The sequence below is a fragment of the Stegostoma tigrinum genome, chromosome 3 (genome assembly GCF_030684315.1).
Source record: "Stegostoma tigrinum isolate sSteTig4 chromosome 3, sSteTig4.hap1, whole genome shotgun sequence".
Classification (NCBI taxonomy): domain Eukaryota; kingdom Metazoa; phylum Chordata; class Chondrichthyes; order Orectolobiformes; family Stegostomatidae; genus Stegostoma; species Stegostoma tigrinum.
Window position 1 is genome coordinate 114,602,335 of NC_081356.1, and position 24,442 is coordinate 114,626,776.

Genomic DNA, 24,442 nt, shown 5'->3' on the forward strand with positions numbered 1-24,442 from the left:
CCAGAATCTGGGAACAGCCTAATTGATGGATGAGATATTGTACAACAAGATATCAACGAGCTTCACTAGAAAATTGCAATCAGCTAGGAACAGAAATGCGAGTTATATGGTACTGGGTTGCCCCATCAAAATTTTAGGGCCTCAGTTGGCCCTGCTGAAGATTGCATCAATGACTTACTTGAACATTTTAGAAATCACACGACACCAGGTTATAGTCCAACAGGTTTATTTGGAAATACAAGCTTTCAGGGTTTCACTCCTTGATGTGTTGGTGAGAAAAGTAGAGTCATTTTACAGGTAGGATTTGCAATTTACAAGATGTGATAGGCAATCTGTGAGAGAAAAAAAATCTCTTGGTGACAGGTTCCAGAATTAAGGAACCAGGCAATTCAAAGGTGGTGTCAGCAAATACATTTTTCACATTCAGGGCGTGGAAATCTGGAAGTTTGTCCTCCCAAGTCAGTTGAAAACCTGAAGAATGCAATTGATAGATTTTTGTTCAGCAGGGATATTAAGGATATGGAACCAAGGCAATTAAATGGAGTTAAGATAAACATCAGCCACAATTTGATTGAATGACTGCATGGTTTTAGGTGGCTGAATGGCGTATTTCTGCACCTAAGTACCCAACAGTTGATACTTAAGATGCTCTCTGTGTTACTCTGGAAGAAGCCTCCTGAACTGACACTATGGCTTTGCCCACCTTTGGTATTGTTATATAGCTGATATGTACTACAAGCTGGAGATGTTTGTAGACGAGTAGCACAAATATGTTAATATCTCCCTGCTGAATTTCAACTTTCTTTTCTATTATCATTTCCACTCTGCTGTGTCTGCTGCAATGGATCTCCCTGTACAACAGTCGGACAATACTTGACCTTACAGCTTGTGAGTCACCTGAACACAGCCCACCACATGTATGGCAGACACTCATGTGACCCGATAATGAACAGCTGCAACATGACCTCCCAAATCCTGTACTCTATGCACTGACCAATAAAGGCAAGTATACCAAATGCCTTCTTTATTACCCGATCTACCTGTGACTACTTTCCAGGAATTATGAACCTGCACCCAAGGTCTCTTTGTTTATCAACACTCCCCAGGATCTTACCTAAAGTGTATACGTCCTGCCCAGATTTGCCTTTCCAAAATGCAGAGCCTCACATTTATCTAAATTAAACACCATTTGCCATTCCTCAGCTCATCGGATCCTTAATTTTTAATTGTGCAAATGTATTAAATCATGATTTCATTTTGTGCTTTTTGTTCCTGTTCTGTGTGTGTGTGAAACTTTTTTTTAACATTACAAACTAATTTGATAGTCTGATGACATCAGTCCAACTACAGACCGGGAGATCCCCAGTGATGAACACTGCAACTATTTTCAGTGCTGCTGCACAGCAAGAGAGGAGAAATTCTCATCTCTCAGTGAACTTGCTAAATCAATAGAAGTGAGTGCATCAGCAATGCCCCAGACCACAAACTCTGAGCCAAGTGTAATTGTAAGGTGTATACTGGGAAGTTCTTCAGAAAAGCCTTTGCTCCCATTCCTTAACTCTGTGGTTCATGTTTTTACCATGTTTCTGGCAAAGTTACAGCAACGAAGCAGGAGTAGCTCTGAGTAAATTCACAGGCAAGTAAAGTCTTTTTTTAAATTTATTCACTCAAAGGATGAGGGCATTGCTGGCTAAGCCAGCATTTATTGCCCAGAGGGCAATTGAGAGTCAACCACATTGCTGTGGATCTGGAGTCACATGTAGAACATAGAACAGTACAGCACAGTACAGGCCTTTCAGCCCATGATGTTGTGCCGGACTTTTACCCTAATCTTAAAGCCTGTCTAACCTCCACCCTACCTTATACTATCATCCATATGCCTATCTAATAGCCACTTAAATGCTCCCAATGAGGCCGACTCCACTACCATCTTCAGCAATGCATTTCACGCCCCGAACACTCCCTGAGTGAAGAACCTAGCTCTGACGTCTCCTGTATATCTACCTCCATTCGCATACATTATGATAGTGCAATAAAAATAAGAAGTAATGATTTGGGGGTAATTAATAAGTCAAACAAAATATATTAGCCACTTTGTCAAAGCAACCAGTTGTATATGATTCTGCAAGAGTTAATACTGAGTAGTAATGTCAGCACCACCATGAAATGATGCCATATGGTCCTGAGAGCAGAACTGTTTTGGATTTCAAAGGAAAGGGGATTTGAGAGGGTAGATGTAGAAGGTTGTTTCCACTTGTGAGAGAATCTAGTATCAGACGGCAAATCTCGGAGTAATTTCACTTAAACGGACATGAGGAGGAATTCCTTCTCCCAGAAGGTAGTGAGTCTGTGCAATTCTTTACCACGTGGGAATATAAAGTCTAGGTCACAAAGTATATTCACAATTGAGATATATAGATTTTCAATCAGTAGAGGAACTGAGGTTATGGGCAAAAGACAGGGAAGAGTGGGTGAGGATTATCAGATCAGCCATGATCTCACTGAATAGTTGAATAGACCCGATGGGCTGAATGGCCTACTTCTATTTCTATGTTTAATGAATGAGATCTCAAAGTCTATGTAACAATGTGCATTGTATCAATATAATCTCTAACTAGTTGATACTGTGAAATAAACAGGTTTTGTTAACTTAAGAGACGCTTTTAATTAGACCAGGAAGTGGTATTCCTCTACCACATTAGACCATCAGGTCCTGCAAGAGAGTGGTGGCAATCTTCATTGTGAACAGCTCATTCAGCAGCGTGAACTGGCATGCCAATACAATTTTGAGAAGCAGGTGCCTAAGCCACCTTCTTGAACTGCTGCAATCCGCTGTGGACATCCGCAATGCTGTGAGAAAGGGATTACCAGGAGTTTGATCTAGTGACAGTGAAAGAATGGAAATCTAGCTCCAGGTCGCCTGAGATTGGCATCGGATCCCATGCTTTTCCTGATGTTGTTAACGACCTAGGTTTGGCATGGTTGAGACAATTTCAAGGTTTGCAGATGATACAAAACTTACAAGTGTTGTAAATTGTGAGGAAGACAGTGCAGATCTTCAAAAGGACATTTACAGGGTAGATGAATTTAATTCCAGAGAAGGGTGAGATGATAAATATTAATAGGAAAAACTTGGTGGGGCAATATGAAATAAGGGATACAATTCTCAACAGGATGCAAGATCAAAGAGACTTAGCTGCACGTGTGTATGTCATTGAAAATAGCACTGCAGGTAGAGGAACCACTCAATGAAGTGTACAGTATCCTGGGCTTTATTAAGAAGATCACAGAACCCCAGAGCAAGCAGGTAATACTGAACTTGTTTAGGTCACTAGTTAGACCTCAGTTGAGTATTGTGTACAGTTCTGGGTGTCACTGTAGGAAGAATGTGAACACTTTAGAGAGAGGGCAGATGCTATTTACGAGAATGGTTCCAGGGATGAGATCTTCTTTGTTCACGGTAAATTGGAGAATTTGGGACTTTGCTACTTGTAGAAGAGTCTATAAAAGGAAATTTCACAGAGGCATACAAAATTATCAGGGTGCTGAATGGAATGGGAAGGGAAAAATTCCCCTCCACTTGTAAAAGGTTCGCGAACCAGACGGCACAGATTTAAACTGATTAACAAAATAATCCAATGTGACATGAGAAAAAAAAATGAGTTGTTTGAGTCTGGAGGGCCCTGTATTCGAGGCAGATCCCATCAAGGCATTCAAGAGGGCACAGCCTGTTGGTAACTGCTGACTGACTGCCACCCATTTCACTTCACAGGACTCATCCCTTTAAATTTCAGACATGGCCATTTGGTTGAAGCATTTTGCAACTTGTTCGCTGCATAAGCTGCAGGCATAAGCTTTGGGTGAGACAACAATGGTGTTGGCAATCAGTGACATATCCCTCAACCCAACTCATCATTTAGTGCTGGCAACCATGGCAAGCTGCCTGCCTCTCATTCTATGCTAAGCTGCAATGCAAGTCCACAGGGACTAGTAAGCCTACAAGAAAATGCAAAGTTAGCACAAAAAATGAAGATAAAGGCCACAAGTTAAATGAGACGCTTGTGTATCCCTGCTCACAATTTAGCCTGGTACAGCATGCATGATATTGGCGGTCCTGAAGGGCTGAAGTGGTGTGAGAATTGTACCCAGACAATGCATGGCAATGGGGTGAGGCTGGTGTTTGGCAATACTGACTTGTACGGATAAACGGTGGAGGAGAAAGTTTTCCACTGAGCATGCATTGACATTGTGGTGAAGACAGAGTTGGATGAAAGTGGGACAAGCAAGCTGCAGCCACTGGCACATACTTTGACTTTTAAGGCAGGAATTGGTGCTATCTAGTTTCTCAGGGAAGGACAGGAGAATTGAAAGCTGCAGAAAAAAGAGTTATTAATGAAATGCATGAGCTAGTTGCTGCCTCATTGCAGTCACCCAATAAAGCTTGGGAGGAGAAACTTTTTCTCAATCTTTGGATTCCAATTTTTTCATTCTTGCTGTATTTTCCCAACTTTCTCGTTATTGTCCTCCTGCTCCATGGAGCTGAAAAATCTGACTATATAAACCTAAGAGCAGAAGGTCGACCATTCAGCCCCTCAAGCCTGTTCTGCCATTCTATATAACAGGTGATCAGTTAACACAATGTTACTTCCCTGCACTATTCACAGCACCTCAAAAAATTCCACCAGGTTTGTCAAAAAATAATTTTATTTTAGTAAATCCACATTCGCTCTACTCAGTCAGGTATCTCTTTTAACTTACAGTCCTGTTAAGTTTTTCAATATTTCTTCCTTTTACTGAGTTTCTCTTTGAGTTCTTCATTTGCTCTAGTCCTTTGGATCATTATTATTTCTGAGAGATTTCTTGTTTTACCTTCAGGAGTAGAGAAACAAAGTAATTACTTAGCATCTCTGACATCTCCCTTTTGCCCCTTATAAACTGTCCTGCCTCTGCCTGTAATGGACCAACATTGTCTTTGCTAATCTTTTCTTTTGTTTTACATACCTACAGAAGCTTTTATAGTCCACTATACAGTTTCTGCTAGCTATCATTTATATTCGCTGGTCCCCTTTTTTATCAATTTATTGCTGAATTCTAAAATGCTTTCAAGCAATGTATTGATATCTGAAATCTGTGAATTGTCTTATTAGGAAAGTTTGGATAAACTAGGCATGTTTCCACTGGAGTTTATAAGAGTGAGCAGTGACTTGATTTAAGTTTATAAGATCCTGAATAGTCTTGACAATGTGTATGTGATAAGAATGGCTCCTCTTGTGGATGAGTCCAGAATTAGGGCGTGTTATTTTATAATTAGTGATCACCATTTTAGGGGCCCTGTTTTATAATTAATAATCATCTTTTTAGGCCAGAGTTGAGGAATAGTGCATGTATGGAATGAGCTGCCAGAGGAAATGGTGGATCACGGTGAGTGTATGGAATTGGCTGCCAGAGGAAGTGGTGGAGGGTGGTGAGTGTGTGGAATTAGCTACTGGAGGAAGTGGTGGAGGGTGGTGAGTGTATGGAATTAGCTACTGGAGGAAGTGGTGGAGGGTGGTGAGTGTATAGAATTAGCTACTGGGGTAAGTGGTGGAGGGTGGTGAGTATATGGAATTAGCTACCAGAGGAAGTGGTGGAGACCAGTACAATTACAACATTTAAAAAGCATCTCAATGGATGTGTGAATAGGAAGGGTTTAGAGAGATATGAGTCAAATGCTGGCAAATGGGACTAGATTTATCTCGGATATCTAGTCCGCAGGAATGAGTTGGACCGAAGGGTCTGTTTCTGTGCGGTACAGTTCTATGACTCTATGACTCTCAGAAGATTGAGTGACTCAGAAGGTGGGGTCATTGGACATTTTTAAGGCAGGGAATGTTAGATGCTTCCACATTAAGCAGAGGTTCACCTGCACATCTGCCAATGTGGTATACTGCATCCACTGTAACCGGTGCAGCATCCTCTACATTGGGGAAACCAAGCGGAGGCTTGGGGACCGCTTTGCAGAACACCTCCGCTCAGTTCGCAACAAACAACTGCACCTCCCAGTCGCAAACCATTTCCACTCCCCCTCCCATTCTCTTGATGACATGTCCATCATGGGCCTCCTGCACTGCCACAATGATGCCACCCAAAGATTGCAGGAACAGCAACTCATATTCCGCCTGGGAACCCTGCAGCCATATGGTATCAATGTGGACTTCACCAGTTTCAAAATCTCCCCTTCCCCCACTGCATCCCTAAACCAGCCCAGTTCATCCCCTCCCCCCACTGCACCACACAACCAGCCCAGCTCTTCCCCCCCACCCACTGCATCCCAAAACCAGTCCAACCTGTCTCTGCCTCCCTAACCGGTTCTTCCTCTCACCCATCCCTTCCTCCCACCCCAAGCCGCACCCCCAGCTACCTACTAACCTCACCCCACCTCCTTGACCTGTCCGTCTTCCCTGGACTGACCTATCCCCTCCCTACCTCCCCACCTACACCCTCTCCACCTTTCTTCTTTACTCTCCATCTTCGGTCCGCCTCCCCCTCTCTCCCTATTTATTCCAGTTCCCTCCCCCCATCCCCCTCTCTGATGAAGGGTCTAGGCCCGAAACGTCAGCTTTTGTGCTCCTGAGATGCTGCTTGGCCTGCTGTGTTCATCCAGCCTCACATTTTATTATAATGTTAGATGCTTGTCAGTCAAAGGTTAATGAGATAGAAGGAATGGTGGAATTTGAAACACGTACATGGCCCAATTGAACAGCAGAGCAAGTTTAAGGGGCTAAATAGTCTACTTCTGCTCCATTTTCATATGTTCACTGCACCTCAGGCTTTCTGTTGAGTTTACTGTATATCTATCACAAATGTACAACACATCACACTGGGCCATGGGTATTAATGTATTTTATAACATTTAGTGAGCACTAAATGTTCGCTCAGCTGGCAGAATATTCTTTTCAAAGAGAACAGCTGCAGGGTTAGAGACTTCTTAGAACTAAATACTTGTAGAACTGTAATTTTCTTTGTGCTGTCTATTTTGATTTATGTTTTACAACTTCATGTACGTCATCATAGACTACTTTAGCATATCTGCTGGAAGTGACGAATTTGCAGTAAAACTGTAAGCAGCTTGGAAGAGGATTACCTACATCACCATTTTTGAGGCGTAGATACCATAGATCCTGGAAGAACTAGGGTGCAAAATAGCAGAAGAATTTTGCCAAAAAAATCTTCCATTGAATTTGAAGCTGATCTGATAAATGGCAAATTTAAACATAATTTAAAGGCAATTGAAGTATTTTAACACTTAGTAAATGCTTCATTCTGGACTGAGTTTAGCTTTTGGCTTTTTATATAATGAGCTAGCAGAAGGTGGATGTGTAAACATTCTTTTTGAAATGGAACCATATCCAGAATAAGCCTTGGTGAAAAGGAAATCAAACTCACAGAATCACAAATGGCAGTAATTTCAGAACAAATACTTTAATATTCAGATTATTAGCTGAAACAGACTTTCTTTTATGTTATCCTTCCCTCCCCTTTCCACCTGTTTATCATTTTGTTATGTTTACGTGGGTGGCCTTTACTTCAGATGGTATAAGGTGGCTTATTCAGTGACACCGGTCTCTGGACTGCATGGTATAAAATTACTGTTTTTTAGGAGATAATTATAGGAAGCAAGTAAGTTGTTGAAAAGTGTAATAGAATTCTTCCCTTCCGCAGCATTTTATTAATTAAATTAAGATCCTGGGTATACTGGTATCCAGTGGTAATGTGTTCCTATAGTCGATGTTACAGCAGGTTTTTATCTTTTAGCTACAAGCAGCATCCGATCAATGTTTTAAAAAAGAGAAGCGGTGTAGGACACCTACATGTCCCTTTTTTTCAGTTCAAGAGCAATGTTGAAACTCACCTAGGAATAAAAGGAGATAAACAACATAAAGAGGATGGAACATCAGAAATAGAAGAAGTAGTGGACTCTACCCCAGTTTGTTGGTCCTTCACTGAGATCATGGCTGAACTTCAAAATCAATTCTGTTGGCTCACACTATTCCCCATATCCCCTGATTCCTTTAGTGCCCAAAAGTATCTACTTCAGATGTTAATATGTTCTTGCATTTAGCATTCACAAGCCCTCTGGGATGGAGAATTCGAAAGATGCATAACTCTTTAGAATATAGAACATAGAACAGCATAACATAGTACAGGCTCTTTGGCCCATGATGTTGTACCCAAACTTTTACCCTAATCCTAATGTTTATCTAACCTCCACCCCTACCTTACACTACCATCCATATGCCTATCTAATAGCCACATAAATGCTCCTAATGAGGCCGACTCCCCTACCCTCTCCGGCAATGCATTCCACACCTCTACCACTCTCTGAGTAAAGAATCTATCTCTGATGTCTCCTCTATATCTACCTCCACTCACTTTAAAACTATGCCCCCTCATAATAGTTACCTCCACCGTAGGAAAAAGTCTCTGGCTGTCCACTCTATCTATACCTCTGATCATTTTGTACTATCAAGTCCGTCTCATCCTTCGTCGTTCTCTCAACCTTTCCTCATAAGACCTTCCCTCCATTCCAGGCCATATCCTGGTAAATCTCCTCTGCACCTTTTCCAATGCTTCCACATCTTTCCTGTAATGAGGCAACCAGAACTGGACACAATACTCCAGATCTGGCCGAACCATGCTTTTGTATAGCTGGAGCATAACATCACAACTCTTGAACTCAATCCCTCTATTAATGAAAGTTAACACACTATATGATTTCTTAACAACTCTATCCACCTGGGTAGCAGCTTTCAGGGAACAGTGGACATGAACCGCAAGATCCCTCTGCTCCTCCACACTGCCAAGAAACTTTCCATTAACCCTGTATTCTGCTTTGAAGTTTGTCCTACCAAAATGAATCGCCTCACACTTTTTACGGTTAAACTCCACCTGCCACTTCTCAGCCCAGCTCTGCATTCTATCAATGTCCCTTTGTAACCTAGAACAGTCCTCCGCACTATCCACAACTCGACCCACCTTCGTATCGTCTGTGAATTTACTAATCCACCCTTCCACTTTCACATCCAAATCATTTACAAAAATCACAAACAGAAGAGGACCCAGAACAGGTCCTTGTGGTACACTACTCGTAACTGAGCACCATGTTGAATATTTTCTGTCCACTACCGCTCTTTGTCTTCTAAGGGTCAGCCAATTCTGAATCCAATCTGCCTCATTTCCCCCTATCCCATGCCTCCTTACTTTCTGCATGAGCCTACCATAAGGAATCTTATCAAACATCTTACTTAAATCCATATATACCACATCCACTGCTCTACCTTCATCTGTGTGTTTGGTCATCTCTTCAAAGAAATCAATACAGTTTGTGAGGCATCTACCCCTCACAAATCCATGCTGACTATTACGAATCAAACTGTGCCTTTCCAAGAGATCATAAATCCTGTCTCTCAGAGCCCTTTCCAGTAACTTGCCCAACACTGAAGTAAGACTAACTGGCCTGTAATTTCTGGGGTTATCCCTGTTCACCTTTTTGAACAAGGGAATGACATTTGCCAATCTCCAATCTTCTGGTACAATACCCGTGGACAGTGAAGACGAAAAGGTCATCGACACAGGCCCTGAGATCTCTTCCCTCACAATCCTTGGATAAATCCCATCAGGCCCGGGGAACCTAGCTATCTACAAGTTCCTCAAAACTCCTAGTACATCTTTCTTACTAACACCGACCTTTTCTAGTCTACCAGCTTGTTTTACACTGTCCTCCCCTACAACTGGGCTCCTTTCAGTTGTGGGAGTGAAGAAATGTCTTCTCATCTTAGTCCTGTATGGTCTATGGCTTATTTTCAGTCTCTGACCCCTGGCCCTGGTGAATGGATACAGCACCCATTTTGTCAAACCCTGTTACGAATTTTATACTTCTCAATCTGGTTTCCTCTTTTTTTCTGAACTCTAGAGAATTGGCCTATTTTATGTAACTTCTCTTCTCAAGGTGTTGATTTAGAGTATCACTTTTACATCCTCTGTAAGGCAAATACATTGTTCCTTAAGTTGGGAGACCAGGGATTACACAATTATTTTTGTCTCAGTAGTCCAGGTCTGGTCTCATCAAAACTCTATATAATTCCTTGATTTTGTACTAAAATCCTTGCACTAAAAGCTAACATGTGATTTGACTTACTACTTGGTTGCTTTACCTATATGTTGCCTTTCTGTGGTTTGTGTACACTGACCTGTAAATTCCTCTGCATTTATTACATTCACTTATTAAAAATAATTTCGTTTTTCCATTCTTCCTGCCGAAGTGCATTTCTTCAAACTCGACAGGATTTACCACGTTTGTGCCCAATGACTGAATCAGTCTGAATCCAATTGCTGTCATTTTGTTTTCTGCTCACTGCTTACTTCCCCCTCCACCAAGCTTTACTTCAGCAGCAAGCTTGGATATTTTACACATGCTTTCTTTATCTAAGTCATTGATACAGGCTGTACATGGGTGAGGCCTAAACACTGATCCTTGTGGCACTCCTCAAGTTGCATTGCATCATTGTGAAAATGACTCGGTTATTCCGACTGCCCATTGAGAGCAAATCCTCACCGTATCTTAATATAGTATCCCAATACCATAAAAATTAAACTTATTTTAAAACTTCTTGCATGATACCTAAATAAATATGTCTTCTGAAAGTTCAAACGTGCAACATTAACTTCTTCTCCCTTATCCCCTGTTGCTTACCCTTCAAAAGCCTCCAGTAGATTTGTTAAACATAAATACCTTTGCATAAAACTGCAGTAAAGAGAGTCTGTTTTAATCCAATCATTGCAATCATAAACATCACTATTTTCCTTATCTGTCTTGTCTGGGACAGGTTTCTCAAAATGTGCAGGGCATCTCTGGACTCCAATGCTTGACCAGATAAGTTGTGATCTTTCAAAGATAGCGGCAGTGCCAGAAATCCCAGGACACAATGTTGAGTACTTCTGTGTGTGGTGATTGGGAGATATCAACAAGCAGGCCACCATAGGGGCATGGTGCATAGTTAATACGGTGAGCCTTGAAGGATAACATAAGAAACCCCCCAGAGTCTCATGGAGACAAACTGTTCATGAACCTCACCAAAAAATGGAAAATGGTACGTTGGCCTTCATTGCGAGAGGTTTTGAGTACAGGAGCAAGGATGTGTTGTTGCAGTTATACAGAGCATTAGTGAGACCATACCTCGAATATTGTGTGCAGTTTTGTTCTCCTTTTCTGAGGAAGGATGCTTTTCCTCTCGAGGGAGTGCAGCGAAGGTTTACCAGGCTGAGTCCAGAGCTGCCGGGTCTGACCTATGAGGAGATTGACTAGATTGGGATTGTTTTCACTCACGTTCAGATGAATGAAGGGAGAGTCTCATCGACACTTATAAAACTCTAACAAGACTAGACAGGATAGATGCAGGGAGGATGTTCCCGATGTGGGTGTGTCCAGAACCACGGGTCACATTATGACGGTTTGGGGTGGACAATTTAGGACTGAGATAAGGAGTCATTTCTTCACCAAAAGAGTGGCAAGCCTATGGAATTCATTACCACAGGAAGTAGATGATGCCAAAACATTGAATGTGTTTAAGAGGCAGCGAGATATAGCACTTGGGGTGAATGGGATCAAAGGTTATGGGGAGAAAGCAGGTTTAGGCTATTGAGTTGGATGATCAGCCATGATCACAAAGAATGACAGAGCAGGCTCAAAGGGCTGAATGGCCTCCTCCTGCTCCTATCTCCTGTGCTTCTATGTTTCTGTGACACTCAACTGATTTCTGATAAGATTCAGCCCATTAATTTAAAAAGAAGTTTGAAGTTGTTTATCTACTGTTATTTCCCTGTGCATTGGAGTTGAAGGAAGGAAAGAAAGAGAATGAGAAATTTACCTGCATTTGGGGAATTAACTCCTGATCACATTATAGTCCAGCTGTTGAGATGTCCGAAGAAGTGATATCACCTTGGGACTGGCTGGTCTGCTGTGCGGTTGTTTGGAAGGAGGAAATCTTACAGCAGTGCCCTTTGACTGAACCATAGCAGCTTCAAGAAAGAAACAGTCTAAATATATTTCACTGTAAAGCCTATTAATTCTTACAGTAAATGTCTTTTGCCGTTTTTAATTTTTGTGGATGCATTAAATAGTGTTACCGGATACTCTGGTTTGTTTCCTACTTTGTTAATGCATATTTTTAAAGGAGGAGGTTATTGTGATAATGTTCTTTACAATAGATCTTCATTTGATTAAATTCAGGGCATTTCTATGATTTATTGTTAGCAAATAAAACGTACCTCTCTCTATTTCTTCTCTTTCGGGTGAAAATGTTTTAGTATGTGTTTCATATCACTCAGATAATTTCAGTTCAACAATTTCTGGCTTTCATTGACAAAAAGCATTTAAAATTGCAGATTATAATCTCTGCTTTGTAAATAATTTATTACACTTATCTGTATTGTACTCCAACACTAATTGGTTAATCATTATGCTACTGTCATTAAATTTTGGTAATCTCCTCAATTATGTTATTTTGTTCATGGATATTGTGCTCATCAAAGGCTGTTTATGCTCAGTCAGAGACGCAGTGTGAGAGAAAAAAACAACACAAGAATATAAGAAGTAAAAGCTGGAGTGGACCACTGAGCACCTGAGCATGTTTCAACATTTAATACAGGCATGGCTTATCTACTATTTTAATTCCATGCTTACCATTTCCCTTAGTTCCTTGATAGACTAAATTAAATGTGATTATTTTATGCTTGAATATACCCAAAACTGGATTGCCCACAATATTTTGCGATATAGAATCCTATTGTTTCACAACATTTTGAGAGGGAAAATGTTGTCTCATTACAGTTTCAAAATGATTATTCCCTTTTCCTGAGTCTGCTCTTATGTTCTAAATTCTCCTCCTGGAGGAAAGACCCTTTCAGTGTCTACCCTGTTAAACCCTTTGGAACATTGTACATTACAATGAGATGCCTCTCATTCTTCTAAATTCTGAAGAGTTTAGACATAATTTGCTCAGCTCTTCACCATAGGCCAACTTGCTCTATCCAGGAATCAACCTAGTCAACCTTCACTATACCTTCTCCAATGCCGACATATTCTTTCTTAAATTCCAAAACATAATTGCACACAGTACACATTGCACACATCATGGGCCTCCTGCAGTGCCACAATGATGTCACCCGAAGGTTGCAGGAACAGCAACTCATATTCCGCTTGGGAACCCTGCAGCCCAATGGTATCAATGTGGGCTTCACCAGCTTCAAAATCTCCCCTTCCCCCACTGCATTCCAAAACCAGCCCAGTTCGTCCTCTCCCCCCACTGCATCACACAACCAGCCCAGCTCATCCCCTCCTCCCACTGCATCCCAAAACCAGCCCAGCCTGTCTCTGCCTCTCTACCCTGTTCATCCTCTCACCCATCACCTCCTCCCACCCCAAGCCGCACCTCCATTTCCTACCTACTAACCTCATCCCACCTCCTTGACCTGTCCGTCTTCCCTGGACTGACCTCCCCACCTATACTCTCCTCTCCACCTATCTTCTTTTCTCTCCATCTTCGGTCCGCCTCCCCCTCTCTCCCTATTTATTACAGAACCCTCACCCCATCCCCCTCTCTGATGAAGGGTCTAGGCTCGAAACGTCAGCTTTTGTGGTCCTGAGATGCTGCTTGGCCTGCTGTGTTCATCCAGCTTCACACTTTATTATCTTGCACACAGTACTTAGGTGTTGTCTCACCAAAGCCCTAAGCAATTGGAGCAAAATATCTTTATTCTTGAAATACAATTCATTTGCAATAAAGACCAACATGACATTTTCCTTTCTAATTGTTCGCTGTACTTACAAGCTAACATTCACAACCTCTTCATAGCATAGACTCACCAGCTCATTGGTTGCATTTGCTGAATTGTCTCTGGTAAAGGCTGGTCACGAGTTTCAGGCAACAACAAGCTTAATAATCCAGCAGTTACCATCAAACTGCCCATTAACACAAAGGCCAATATTTCACTGTATGTAACTGGAAGAAAAAAGACGAATTTAAATTAACGTGAAGATTCAGTACGAAAGCGATCTATTGTGTAAGCTGGAAATCTGAAATAAAAACTGAAAATGCTGGAAATACGCAATAGTTTTGGTAGTATCTGTGGAGCAAGCAGCAGAGTTAATATTTTATGCAAATGTCTTTCATCAGAAGCCTCGATTCTCAAGCCTATATTCTGAATGTGAACCTCAATCTTTGCAGGAGTGGAGTGGCAAACCAATGGTGATTGACACGCATTAGAATGTTCAGGCCAATAATAACAACACAATACAGCACAGGAACAAGCCTGCGCCAATTTCTTATCCTTATTTAGATCCGCTACTTGTTGCCCAAAAAAGGTTTTTATTCCTCTGTTTGCCTCCCATTCATGTGTCTTTCAATATACGCCTTAAATGTTGCTGATATGCCTGCTCCTACCACCTCTACTGGCTGTGTGTTCCAGACACACACCATCCTCTGTGTGAAAAACTTTCTGCATACTTCTCCTCTAAACTTTTCCCCTCTCGATTTGAACCTGTACCCTCTTGTAGTTGACCATTCCACCCTGGGAAAAAGCCTCTGTCTATCCACCCTATCTATGCTTCTCATAAACTGTGTAAACAATCCAAGTTTATGCAACCTCTCGTCATAGCTAAAATCGTCCAGACCAGGCAACATCCTGGCAGACCTTCTCTGCACCCTCTCCAAAGCATTTGTGTCTTTCTGGTAGTGCGGCAACCAGAACTGTATATTAAATAACATCTCATACAGCTGTAACACAAATTGCCAACTTTTATATTTGATGCCTTAGTCAATGAAGGCAAACGTGCTGTAGGCCTTTTGGACAACCTTAACCACTTGTGATGTCACTTTCAGGAATCTATGGACCTGTACGCCCAGATTCCTTTGTATGTCAATGTTCCTAAGGGCTCTGCCATTTATTGTGTAACTCACACTTGAATTTGATCTTCCAAAATGCATTACCTCACATTTGTCCAGGTAAATCATATAATCAATGAAGTTTAAATGTAAAGGTAAATAAACTATTCGTTCTCTCGTAACAATGCATTTTGAAATATTTGTATTAAAGCAGGAACTTGCTGATGAATGCACTGTACACAAAAGTATGCTTATGTAATTTTTCTATCAGCTGAAGTCTATTATGAATTATAATTCCTGACATGATCGCCAACTTTACATTACAGTCAGATGATGTGCTAGCAATGTTTTTGTTTAAAGAAGGCAAAGGTTTGGGATCTCAGGTATTTACTAAGAGGATAACGCCACAAGATTCCATGGTTTTGAACAAACAAAACAAACTTTACCATACAAAATTAGTACAGTAAATCAATATAAAATGTATGAACAATTTATAATCTAACATTTAGAATTAACATGAAGTAAGTGTGGATAAAGGCTAAATTATGACTGAACACTCCATACAGGATACAAAATAGTAAATGCAGTAAAAAATAAATTCAATGGATTTCTTAGCAACCATCTCCCACACTGACAGTCATGGCACTGCCAGTAATCAAAATCAAAGTTAAAAATTGTGTCTTATTTATAAGGGATTTTAATTCTTCATTCTCAAAGATCTAGTCTTGAAACACCGTCTAAATGTATTCCATCACTGTGTACCCTATAAATGTTCATGTTCTGGTAGTTCACTCTCTTTCCCTGGGGTTTCATTCCACTATACTCCTGATGCCGCACACTGGTACCTACTCACAAGTGCAATTCCAACTCTTTTGTAGGCAGCTGTCTTCACTATGCTGACACAACACATGGACTTTCTCTAGGCTCCAATATCTCTTGGCTGCATCAAGTGACCAATTATTATGGGCTTCCTTTAACCACGCTTCCAGCTGTGCTGAAGTATCAATGGCATCAAGAGATCTTGCACCATCTAGAATCTACTAACAGCAGCATTTACTGCATGAAGCCACCTCCTTGCTTCAACACCCATCAGATTCTACACTATATCTGACTTCTCTCTGAGTATACATGCAAATAAATTGAAACAAGAGAATATTTGTAAGCTCTAACATGACAATATTTCATGCTCCGCATAAATGTGTTTTACTGCTTTTTGGAGTTTAACAAATCAGTCTACCACACCAACCCTCCTCCCTCCATTTCCCCCAGTCTTCTACTGCTGCCTTCCCAGTATGTGGTGAGTCAGACTGATAGTCTGGTAATCTGTCATGTGAGCAATGAACATCCAAATATCTGCTCACAACCACTTTCTGGAGATAAGCAATAAATACTGGGCCAGCTAGCAACAATCAACATCTTTTAAATAGGTTTTTAAGAAATGAAACAGGAGAAGTAAAGGCCTAGTGGTATTATCACTGGACCATTATTTCAGAGACCCAGTTAATGTTCTGTGACTCAGGTTCAAATCCTGTTGTGGCAGGTGGCAGAATTTGAATTCAATAAAAAAATTCTGAGATTAAGTGTCTAATGATGATTATGAAACCATTGTTGATTATCAGAAAAACCCATCTGGATCACCAATGTTCTAAAGGGAAGGACACTGCCGTCCTTACCGGATCTGACTTACGTGTGACTCCAGACACGCAGCAATGTGACCGACTCTTAACTACCGTCTGGGCAATTAGGAGTGGGCAATACACACAGGTCTAGACAGCCATACTCATATGTTGTGAATGAATTAGGAATGGGAGTAGATCACTCAACCTTTTGAAACTGCTCTACTGTTCAATAAGATCACGGCAGATCTGATTACTCCACATTCAAGCCTACACATGACAACTACTTGCTTATCAAGAATCTATATATCTCTTCTTTAGAAATACTCAAGAACTCTTCTTCCACTAACTTTTGAGTGGTGAGTTCCAAAGACTCAGAAACCCTGTTGGCCATACTGGGACAAACTAACACTAGACCGCAAGGGAGTTTCTGGAATCCTGGTTCTCAACACGGGGCTCCATTAACAAACACATAGAAATAGACCTTTTTTACAGACTGCTGCTAAAACAATGGAACCAGAAGCAATGAGACTATCACACCAGAGGATCATATAAATCCAGAAAGAAGCAGAACATCAATTCAAGTTTGCTTTCATGATGTTGCCTAAAGGGTAATGCAACATCTGCATTCTATAGAACTACTGGCTTGGCAAACTAATGAACAACTCTTTTCACAACCTCAGCTGCAAATCTTTGCTCAGACATTAGAGAGGAAGCATATTATTTACTGGAGAGAGGTTGCAGAATATCATGGTACAGAGAGATATAGGTGTCTTGGCACATGAATCGTAGGAGGTTTAATACAAACAGCAAGAGATTGCAAATGCAAATGGAATATTGTGGTTTATTACAAGAAGAGTAGGATTCAAAAGTAGGGATGCTTTTTCTGCCGTGATACAGGGCATTGGTGAGACTACATCTGTGTACAGTTTGGTAGCCTTGCATAAGAAAAATACAGTTGCATTAGAAACAATTCATAGAGGGTTTAATTAACTGATACCTAGGAAGGAAGGATTATCTTACAAGGCAAGTTAAAGAAGGTAGACCTGTATCAATTGGAGTTTAGAAGAATGAAAGGTTATTTTATTAAGGCATTTAAGATCCTAAAGGGACTTGTCAGAGTACATGATGAAAGACTGTTTTCTCTTCTCTGAGACAATAAAACAGGGAACATAGTTTAAAATAAAGAATCTCTCATTTAATAAGGAAACAAGGAAATTTTTTTCTCTTTGAGAGTTATAAGTCTTTGGAACTTTATTTCCTCCAGTGGGGTGTAGGTAGGGTTATTAAATATTTGCATGGGAAGGTCAGGTAGAGTCTTGGTTAACAAGGAAGTCAATAGGTATTGGGGATGGGGTGGATTGGTGGAATGTAGAGTTCAGACTACAAACAGATAAGCTAGGATCTTATTGAAATTGGAGCAGGCTCAAGGGGCTAAACGCTTTACAGCTGCCCCTAGTTCATATGCAAATACACTCTTGATGAAATGATGCTGTACACAGATTGGGGTGCTGCCATTCATACATTACAACAGTGACAACACTTCTGAAATATTTCATTACCTATAAAGCACTTTGTGATGCCCAGAAGTTTTTGAGGTCCCTTTATAACACAAATTATTTTCTTGGAGCTTTACTACATTGTTTTTGTGCTGCCACACTTGTCTGCATTCAGTCATTTTAGTTTTCTTGAATAGTTATTTCTGTTTGCTTCTTGCAGTGAACTAATTTCGATACCCTGATATGCATCTGCTCCTTTGTTTGTGTTCAGATACTGTTGCATTTCAGGCAACTCCATTACAAGAATATGCATAGGAAAAAAGAGTTGATTTGATGGATTTAGGTGCCTAAGGCACACTATGTGCAGGAAAACCAGGTCAGTTGAATTGATTTAAGGGAACTGTAAAATTAAATTTATACTTTCCAAAGAAAACAGAATCAGTCCCTAATTTTAATGGCCGACTGAGTAATATTGAAGCATGAATAATTTTAAAAAGAATTTCTTTTCATCAACTTCAGCAATTAGTAATCGGAACTGTGTCTGATTAGCAAATGTGCTGTGGCCCTCACCAGAGGGTGCGAGCCCTTTGTTATATGGGCTGGGTCCGATCGCTAAAAGATAAGGGAAGAGTTGAGGAATTCAATCCTATCTAGCAATTTGCTGCATGATTAAAATATCAGCCCACTGCAGATAGAAACCCGAGATCAGCTGTAAATGGCAAATTTTCAAATATAATCCATACAGGGCCACAGTTAGCAACAACTTTTGAGCATCTGCACAGATTGAATTTCTTTTCCCCCCAACATATTAACTGATATATACTATTTCCAGAGTGCCTGGGGAATCCTCTGGTGCGCTTAGAATTTTGACATTAAAATTGTGCAATTTGGCCAACGTTTAATTGCTATTTAATTTCATAATTTATTGGTATTTAAGGAATGATTTTTCCAAGTCCTTACAGGTAGCAAGGCTAAATCTTGCCATATTCTGGCAAACCCTCATTTTTGTCAAGCCTCATGGAGGGTTTCTCTCAATAAGCCCTACTGAGATTTCTCATGCTCCCATCCCAAACCCACCTCATTAATTAGCAGTTCCCATTACCTCTCATTAATTAGCCTACCATGCAAACCCCTCTCCCCATCGTGCCTTCTCTCCCATTGCTGGCCAAATTCTCCCACTCTCCCAGCTGGAGGTTCTCACCACTGCTTGGATACTCAGGAATGGTATCCCTGGCACCTGCACTGTATTTGAAAAGCCATTGCATGTTCAGACAAGTGTTGCCATTTCTGGAGTAGCACCACCCAGCCACGTAAAGATTGCTGGATGTGATGGCAGACAAGGGGTTTTTGCCCCCTGGTTTATGCACAGAGCCCTCAAGGGTCTAATGAACGAGTTGGTGAAGAGGAAGGTCCTCCTCTTACCCCAGGACTGCCAGAGTGGTCCACCCATGCCAGCTTGCTCTGACGTTGCTACCCAGGTTAGTGTGATCACCATGGTTCAGAGGAGCATCCAGCGATTCAAGACAAAGTTTAAAGAAAGTGGAAAACTAAGTGATGTTTGTGTTTATCATAATTAATATAACAGCCAAAACACCAGATCTACTATATCAGTACAATCTTTTTTGTTTAAAGCCAGCCCTTCCCAAATGTTGTCTTCTCTCTTAACATGGTACATTGTTTGTTAGTCACTGGGAAACTTTCCTTCCCAACTCAAAGCTTACTTCAGATGTATTCTTCCCCTCTAAGGCCCAAACACATGGGCATCCAATCTAACTATCTCTAAGTTCACTGATGTGGGGCATTCTCCTCCTCCATCTTCCCCAACTTCAAAGTACACTCCTTCGCTATGCTCCCGAGTAATGTGGGACATTTACTTTCTCTGAATCTCCCATTAAGTGAGATTTCTTTCTAAACCCCCTGGTTAAAGCTCATTCCATCATCAGATTTAACTGCACAATTTCTTCTTCTTGCGTAGGCACACCCCACATCACTGCACATACAGTAAACCTTTTAAGCACACTATTGAAAGTCATCCAAATTCCAGGTACGAGAAAGAATCCCATTGAAGTGCAGCAATCCGACCACATCAAGAAAGTCAAAAAACCCATTTGTAAGCTTAATGACAGAAAAGCTACTGGGCAATGTACTTTTCTGTGATCCTTTGGAAATTGATAACTTTCCCAGGGCACTATATTTCAGGAGAGGAGGGAGAAAATTGACAAAGAAATCATGCAAATGCATCTTTTTACTAGCCACAGTACGTGGATAATTTAAAATATTTAATGGTAAAGTTTTACAGCATTGTAATTAACTCCTGATCACTAAATTGTCTTATGGCCATATTACTGACTGCTCATGTTGCATCCTTCATAATCTTGAGAGCTTCCAAAGTACTACTGTTCAAATTATTACTCTTATCGAGTTCCTTTCATCCCTCATACTCACTTACTTTGGCTCCCGTTCTAGTCTCAGTTTGCTTCTAAAATTTCTGTTCTCATGTTCAAGTTGCTCCATGAACTCACTCTTCTCTATCTCCAGAACCTCCTTCAGCCCCACATCTCTCTGAGAAATCTGCATTCATCCAACTGCAAACTTTTATCCATTCCCTGTATCTCACTCCCTGTCATTAGTGGCTGTGCCTTCAGCTTTCTAAGTCCTGAGCTAAAGACTTCCCTCCCTAAGCTGGCACTGCCCATAGATAACTCCAAACTCCAGATTCCCAGCTGCACCTAGCTCTTAATGACTTCTAATCCCTAACCATTTCCCTTTCCATCCAAAGGTACATTTTCAAACCCACCACTTGCTAATCTCCTCTACTTTGGCTCTGAGTCAATTTTTCCCTGATTACACAGTTGTGATGAGTATCTAATGACTTGCTGCATTATAGGCACTATAAAAGCACAAGATGTTGTTACGTGAGGAAGGTGATTATAAATCTTTGCAACATCAAAAAGTTATTTGTTGTTCTCTCTTAAATTGTTCGACTTAATTTCGGGAAACATGAGTTTCATTGGGTACATTTTGTGCGTATGGAGTTTAAACAAATGCACCAGAAGGATAAAATAAAATCACATTTCCAAGGTAAGTATAAGCAAGAATTTGAATATCATTATTGATTACACCCTGAAGGTATTCGGCCACATTGAATGTTGAAAGATCAGGTTGTATTTTGAAGGCTTTTCGTAATAATATTATAACAAATTATTCCAGCCAGGCATTGATCATTACTAAAGCCACATTTTCAATATTCTGTGGCACTTCTGGCATATCTTCTTGTGAAAGAATACAAATCCACTACAGAGAAGTGTGACAAAAATCATTCCCTAGGTTTGAAGACTTGAAAACAGTTAACTTCTTTTCATTGAAGGGAAGGCATCATTCAAGTCTTTACAATCCTGAGGCATATGCATAGTATTCCTCTGGTGCTGTAAAAAATGTGAAAACAAGTGCGCAATTGTACTGTAAGTGTAAACTTCAGATTGATAGTTATTGTATCATTTTATTGCAAATGTGACTTACTTTAATTCAGAATGGAGACTGAGGACTTTTCCCAGTAGGCCTAAGAATTTTGGCACAAGTATGGAATGCGGTAATGAGACAGGATGTGCATACTCTGTTGCAGCTTCCCCTTTACCACCAAAGGGCTCCATCATCCAGACAAGAGTGCACCTGCATGTTGATGTGATATGAAAACAACAACCACAGGCCCCAGGAATGTGCCTTGCTATAAGAAAAGGAGTGCTGTGACTGAGCTTGAACCAGGAGAGAAGCTGGGGGAGAGGTTCCCAACAGTGAAAGTGATGTTGTTTGCTGGCTAAAGAGAGTTGGGGAGTTAAAGAGTCTCTGGGAGCTGAGAAAGGGTAGGGTGACAGATGTGGAAGGTCGCTGGAGAGGGCCAGGGATTGGAAGTCATTGAGACCTCAGTACAGCTAGAAGCCTGGAGTTTGGAGTTATCTATGGGCAGTGCCAGCATAGTGAAGCTAATTGTCTACGAAGGAGCCAAAACGAAGCTAGGAGCAAATGCTGGAGTGCAGACTCAGCATTTCAGTAGGGTTCAGTTTCAGGAAAAGAGACTGAATCACCCAGAAATGACCAGTCGTTAAAGCAGTCTGATTTGGAGATGCCTTTGAGGAAAATCAGAAGAGAAGATTTGAAACCCTTCATGAGTGTTCATGAGATTTCATAACTCACAGGGTTCACTGATGCCTCGGTGGGTTTTGGACAAAACTGTGGCGTCTATCTCATGTCATATCTGTCATTTATTGTGCGCTGAGGTGTTTATCTGCAATCTGCCTGTTGGTTACGTGTTAATTTTGGATGTTAAAGTATAAGATAGCCATTGTACATTTTTTTATTTCTATGACTTTGTGTCATAAAATTTATTTTTGGTTATTTAAAACTATCAAATTTTGAAGCTTTATTCTCTAGGAAATTATCCAGGATACCAAAGTTTTCCTAGTTTTAATCAAAAAGTGACTGGTTTCCTAACAAGAAGGTAATCAATTTTACGGTTGGGGTTTTGTGGAGATGGATTCTGGTCTGGTACAGCAACAATCTGCAGCAACTTGCTAATAATCTCTGGATGCAAGTGTACGGTCTGAGCAAGCAACGGTCGCTGATAGCTCCTGATTAAACATATGCATACGGTACCACTCCCAGCTCTTAAATATGTCAAAAGCACAGATGAGAATGCTGGCAATCTTGATACATTTATAGAAGTCAGGGTTCAAACATGTTCAGCAAGGCTTTATAAACCAGAATTGGAAGTACACTGAAGCTACACTGCCCAAGCGACAAAGTTAGTTTCTTGAAGTTGTGTCACAGTGTGCTTGCCAGACTCCAGTTGGCATTGTTTTGAAGATATACCACAACTTGTAAACTAACTTATAAACTATGCTTGTAAACTAATTACATGGTGGAACTAAGGTTACAAGATAAACGTGTTTTGTTGTGCTTCAAATGAATCTATTGATTGGAAAACAGTTTAGAGCCAATGCTGTGATTGTTTGTGTGTGTGTGTGTGTGTGTGTGTGTGAGTGTGTGTCTGTGTTTGTGTGTGTGTGTGTGTGTGTGTGTGTGTGTGTGTGTGTGCGTGCGCGCACGCGCGCGTGTGTGTGTGTTCAGAGAATCAGTCACAATGTCCTCATTTTACTTCCAATCAAAATTCCCTGGGAGTATTGCTTCCCTGTTAATCAAACCTACTGATTCTTTACTTCAGGGTTTGGATGGGTGAAGCAGGTGTCAAGTAAAAGCAGTTCATTCCAAATTGATTAATAATTGAATAAAATTCAAGTAGTGTAGAAGTCAAAGATATGAAATAAAAGCAGGAAATGCTGGAGAAATTTAGCAGGTCTGATAACACCTATTGAGTGAGAAACAGAGTAAGCCCAATATGAACCTTGTGAATGTGAGGTGTTAATTCTATCCCTCTCATCACAGATCCTGCTAGACCTAATGAGTTTCTCCAGCACTTTCTAATAGGTTAGGAATATCATTGAGGGATATGGGGAGTTTGCACATGTTCTGTCAAAGCAAAGAGGATCTAGGGAAGCAAATGACTTACTTGTTTGGTAGGTGAATGCAATTTTTTTGCTCCTTACTTGTTTATCTTATGTTTCATTCATATCTGAGATATTTACACAACGGATATATGCTGATGTCCATGCTTCACATCATCTGCCTCCCAGCTTCTGTCATCTAACTTTATCAGCAAATCCTCCTTGTCAATTTCAAGTCATATACTCAGTGGTATCCCTTTAACCGACTAATCCTCTTAATTATCACTAATATCTGGACCTTTTTTAAAATCCGTCTGTGGGATGTTGGCATCGTTGGCTGACCCAGATTTATTGCCTGTTAGAAACAAAATTAGCAATTGCTGGAAAAGCTCAACAGGACTGGTAGAACTGTGGAGGGAAAACAGAGTTAACATTTTGGGTCAAGTAACCCTTCCTCTGAACTGGGGAACTGAGGTAGGGTCACTTGACCCTAAACATCAATTCTGATTTCTCTCCACAGATGCTGCCAGACTTGCTGAGCTTTTCTGCAATTTCTATTTTCGTCTCTGATTTATAGCATCTGCAGTTCTTTCAGCTTGTATTGCTGTCCTTTGTTGCCCTTAAGAAGGTGGTGTTAAGCCGCCTTCCTGAACCTAAAGCAGTCCTCCTGCTGTAGGTTGACCCACAATGCCATTAGGGAGGGAATTCCTGGAGTTTGACCCAGTGACAGTGAAAGAATGATAATATATTTCCAAGTCAGAAAGGTGAGCGGCTTGGAGGGGAACTTGAATGTGGTGGTGTTCCCGTATAGCTACTGCCCTTGTCCTTCTATGTGGAAGTGGTCGTGGGTTTGAAAAGTGTTTTCTGAGGATCTCTGATGAATTTCCACAAAAGTATCTTGTAGATAG

The 24,442-nt window shown here is 40.8% G+C and overlaps 1 protein-coding gene across 4 annotated transcripts in view; it reads right to left on the reverse strand.

The window, feature by feature from the left end:
- Positions 1-287: 287 nt before the first annotated feature.
- Positions 288-24,442, reverse strand: part of LOC125450160 (organic cation/carnitine transporter 2-like) — a 71,172-nt gene continuing 47,017 nt past the window's right edge. The window contains exons 9-12 of one of the 4 annotated variants that reach the window (XR_007247032.2): positions 13,904-14,039; positions 11,907-12,057; positions 11,216-11,325; positions 7,443-7,891 (exon numbers count right to left, since the gene is read on the reverse strand). Coding sequence is in view for 3 of the 4 variants with exons in the window: in XM_048526190.2 (XP_048382147.2) it covers positions 11,937-12,057; positions 13,904-14,039 (257 nt within the window). In the remaining variant the exon portion in view is untranslated. Of the gene's footprint in view, positions 472-4,590; positions 4,870-7,442; positions 7,892-11,215; positions 11,326-11,906; positions 12,058-13,903; positions 14,040-24,442 lie in introns of those variants that run through there. The other 3 variants (XM_048526190.2, XM_048526175.2, XM_048526169.2) reach the window with 3 other exon arrangements.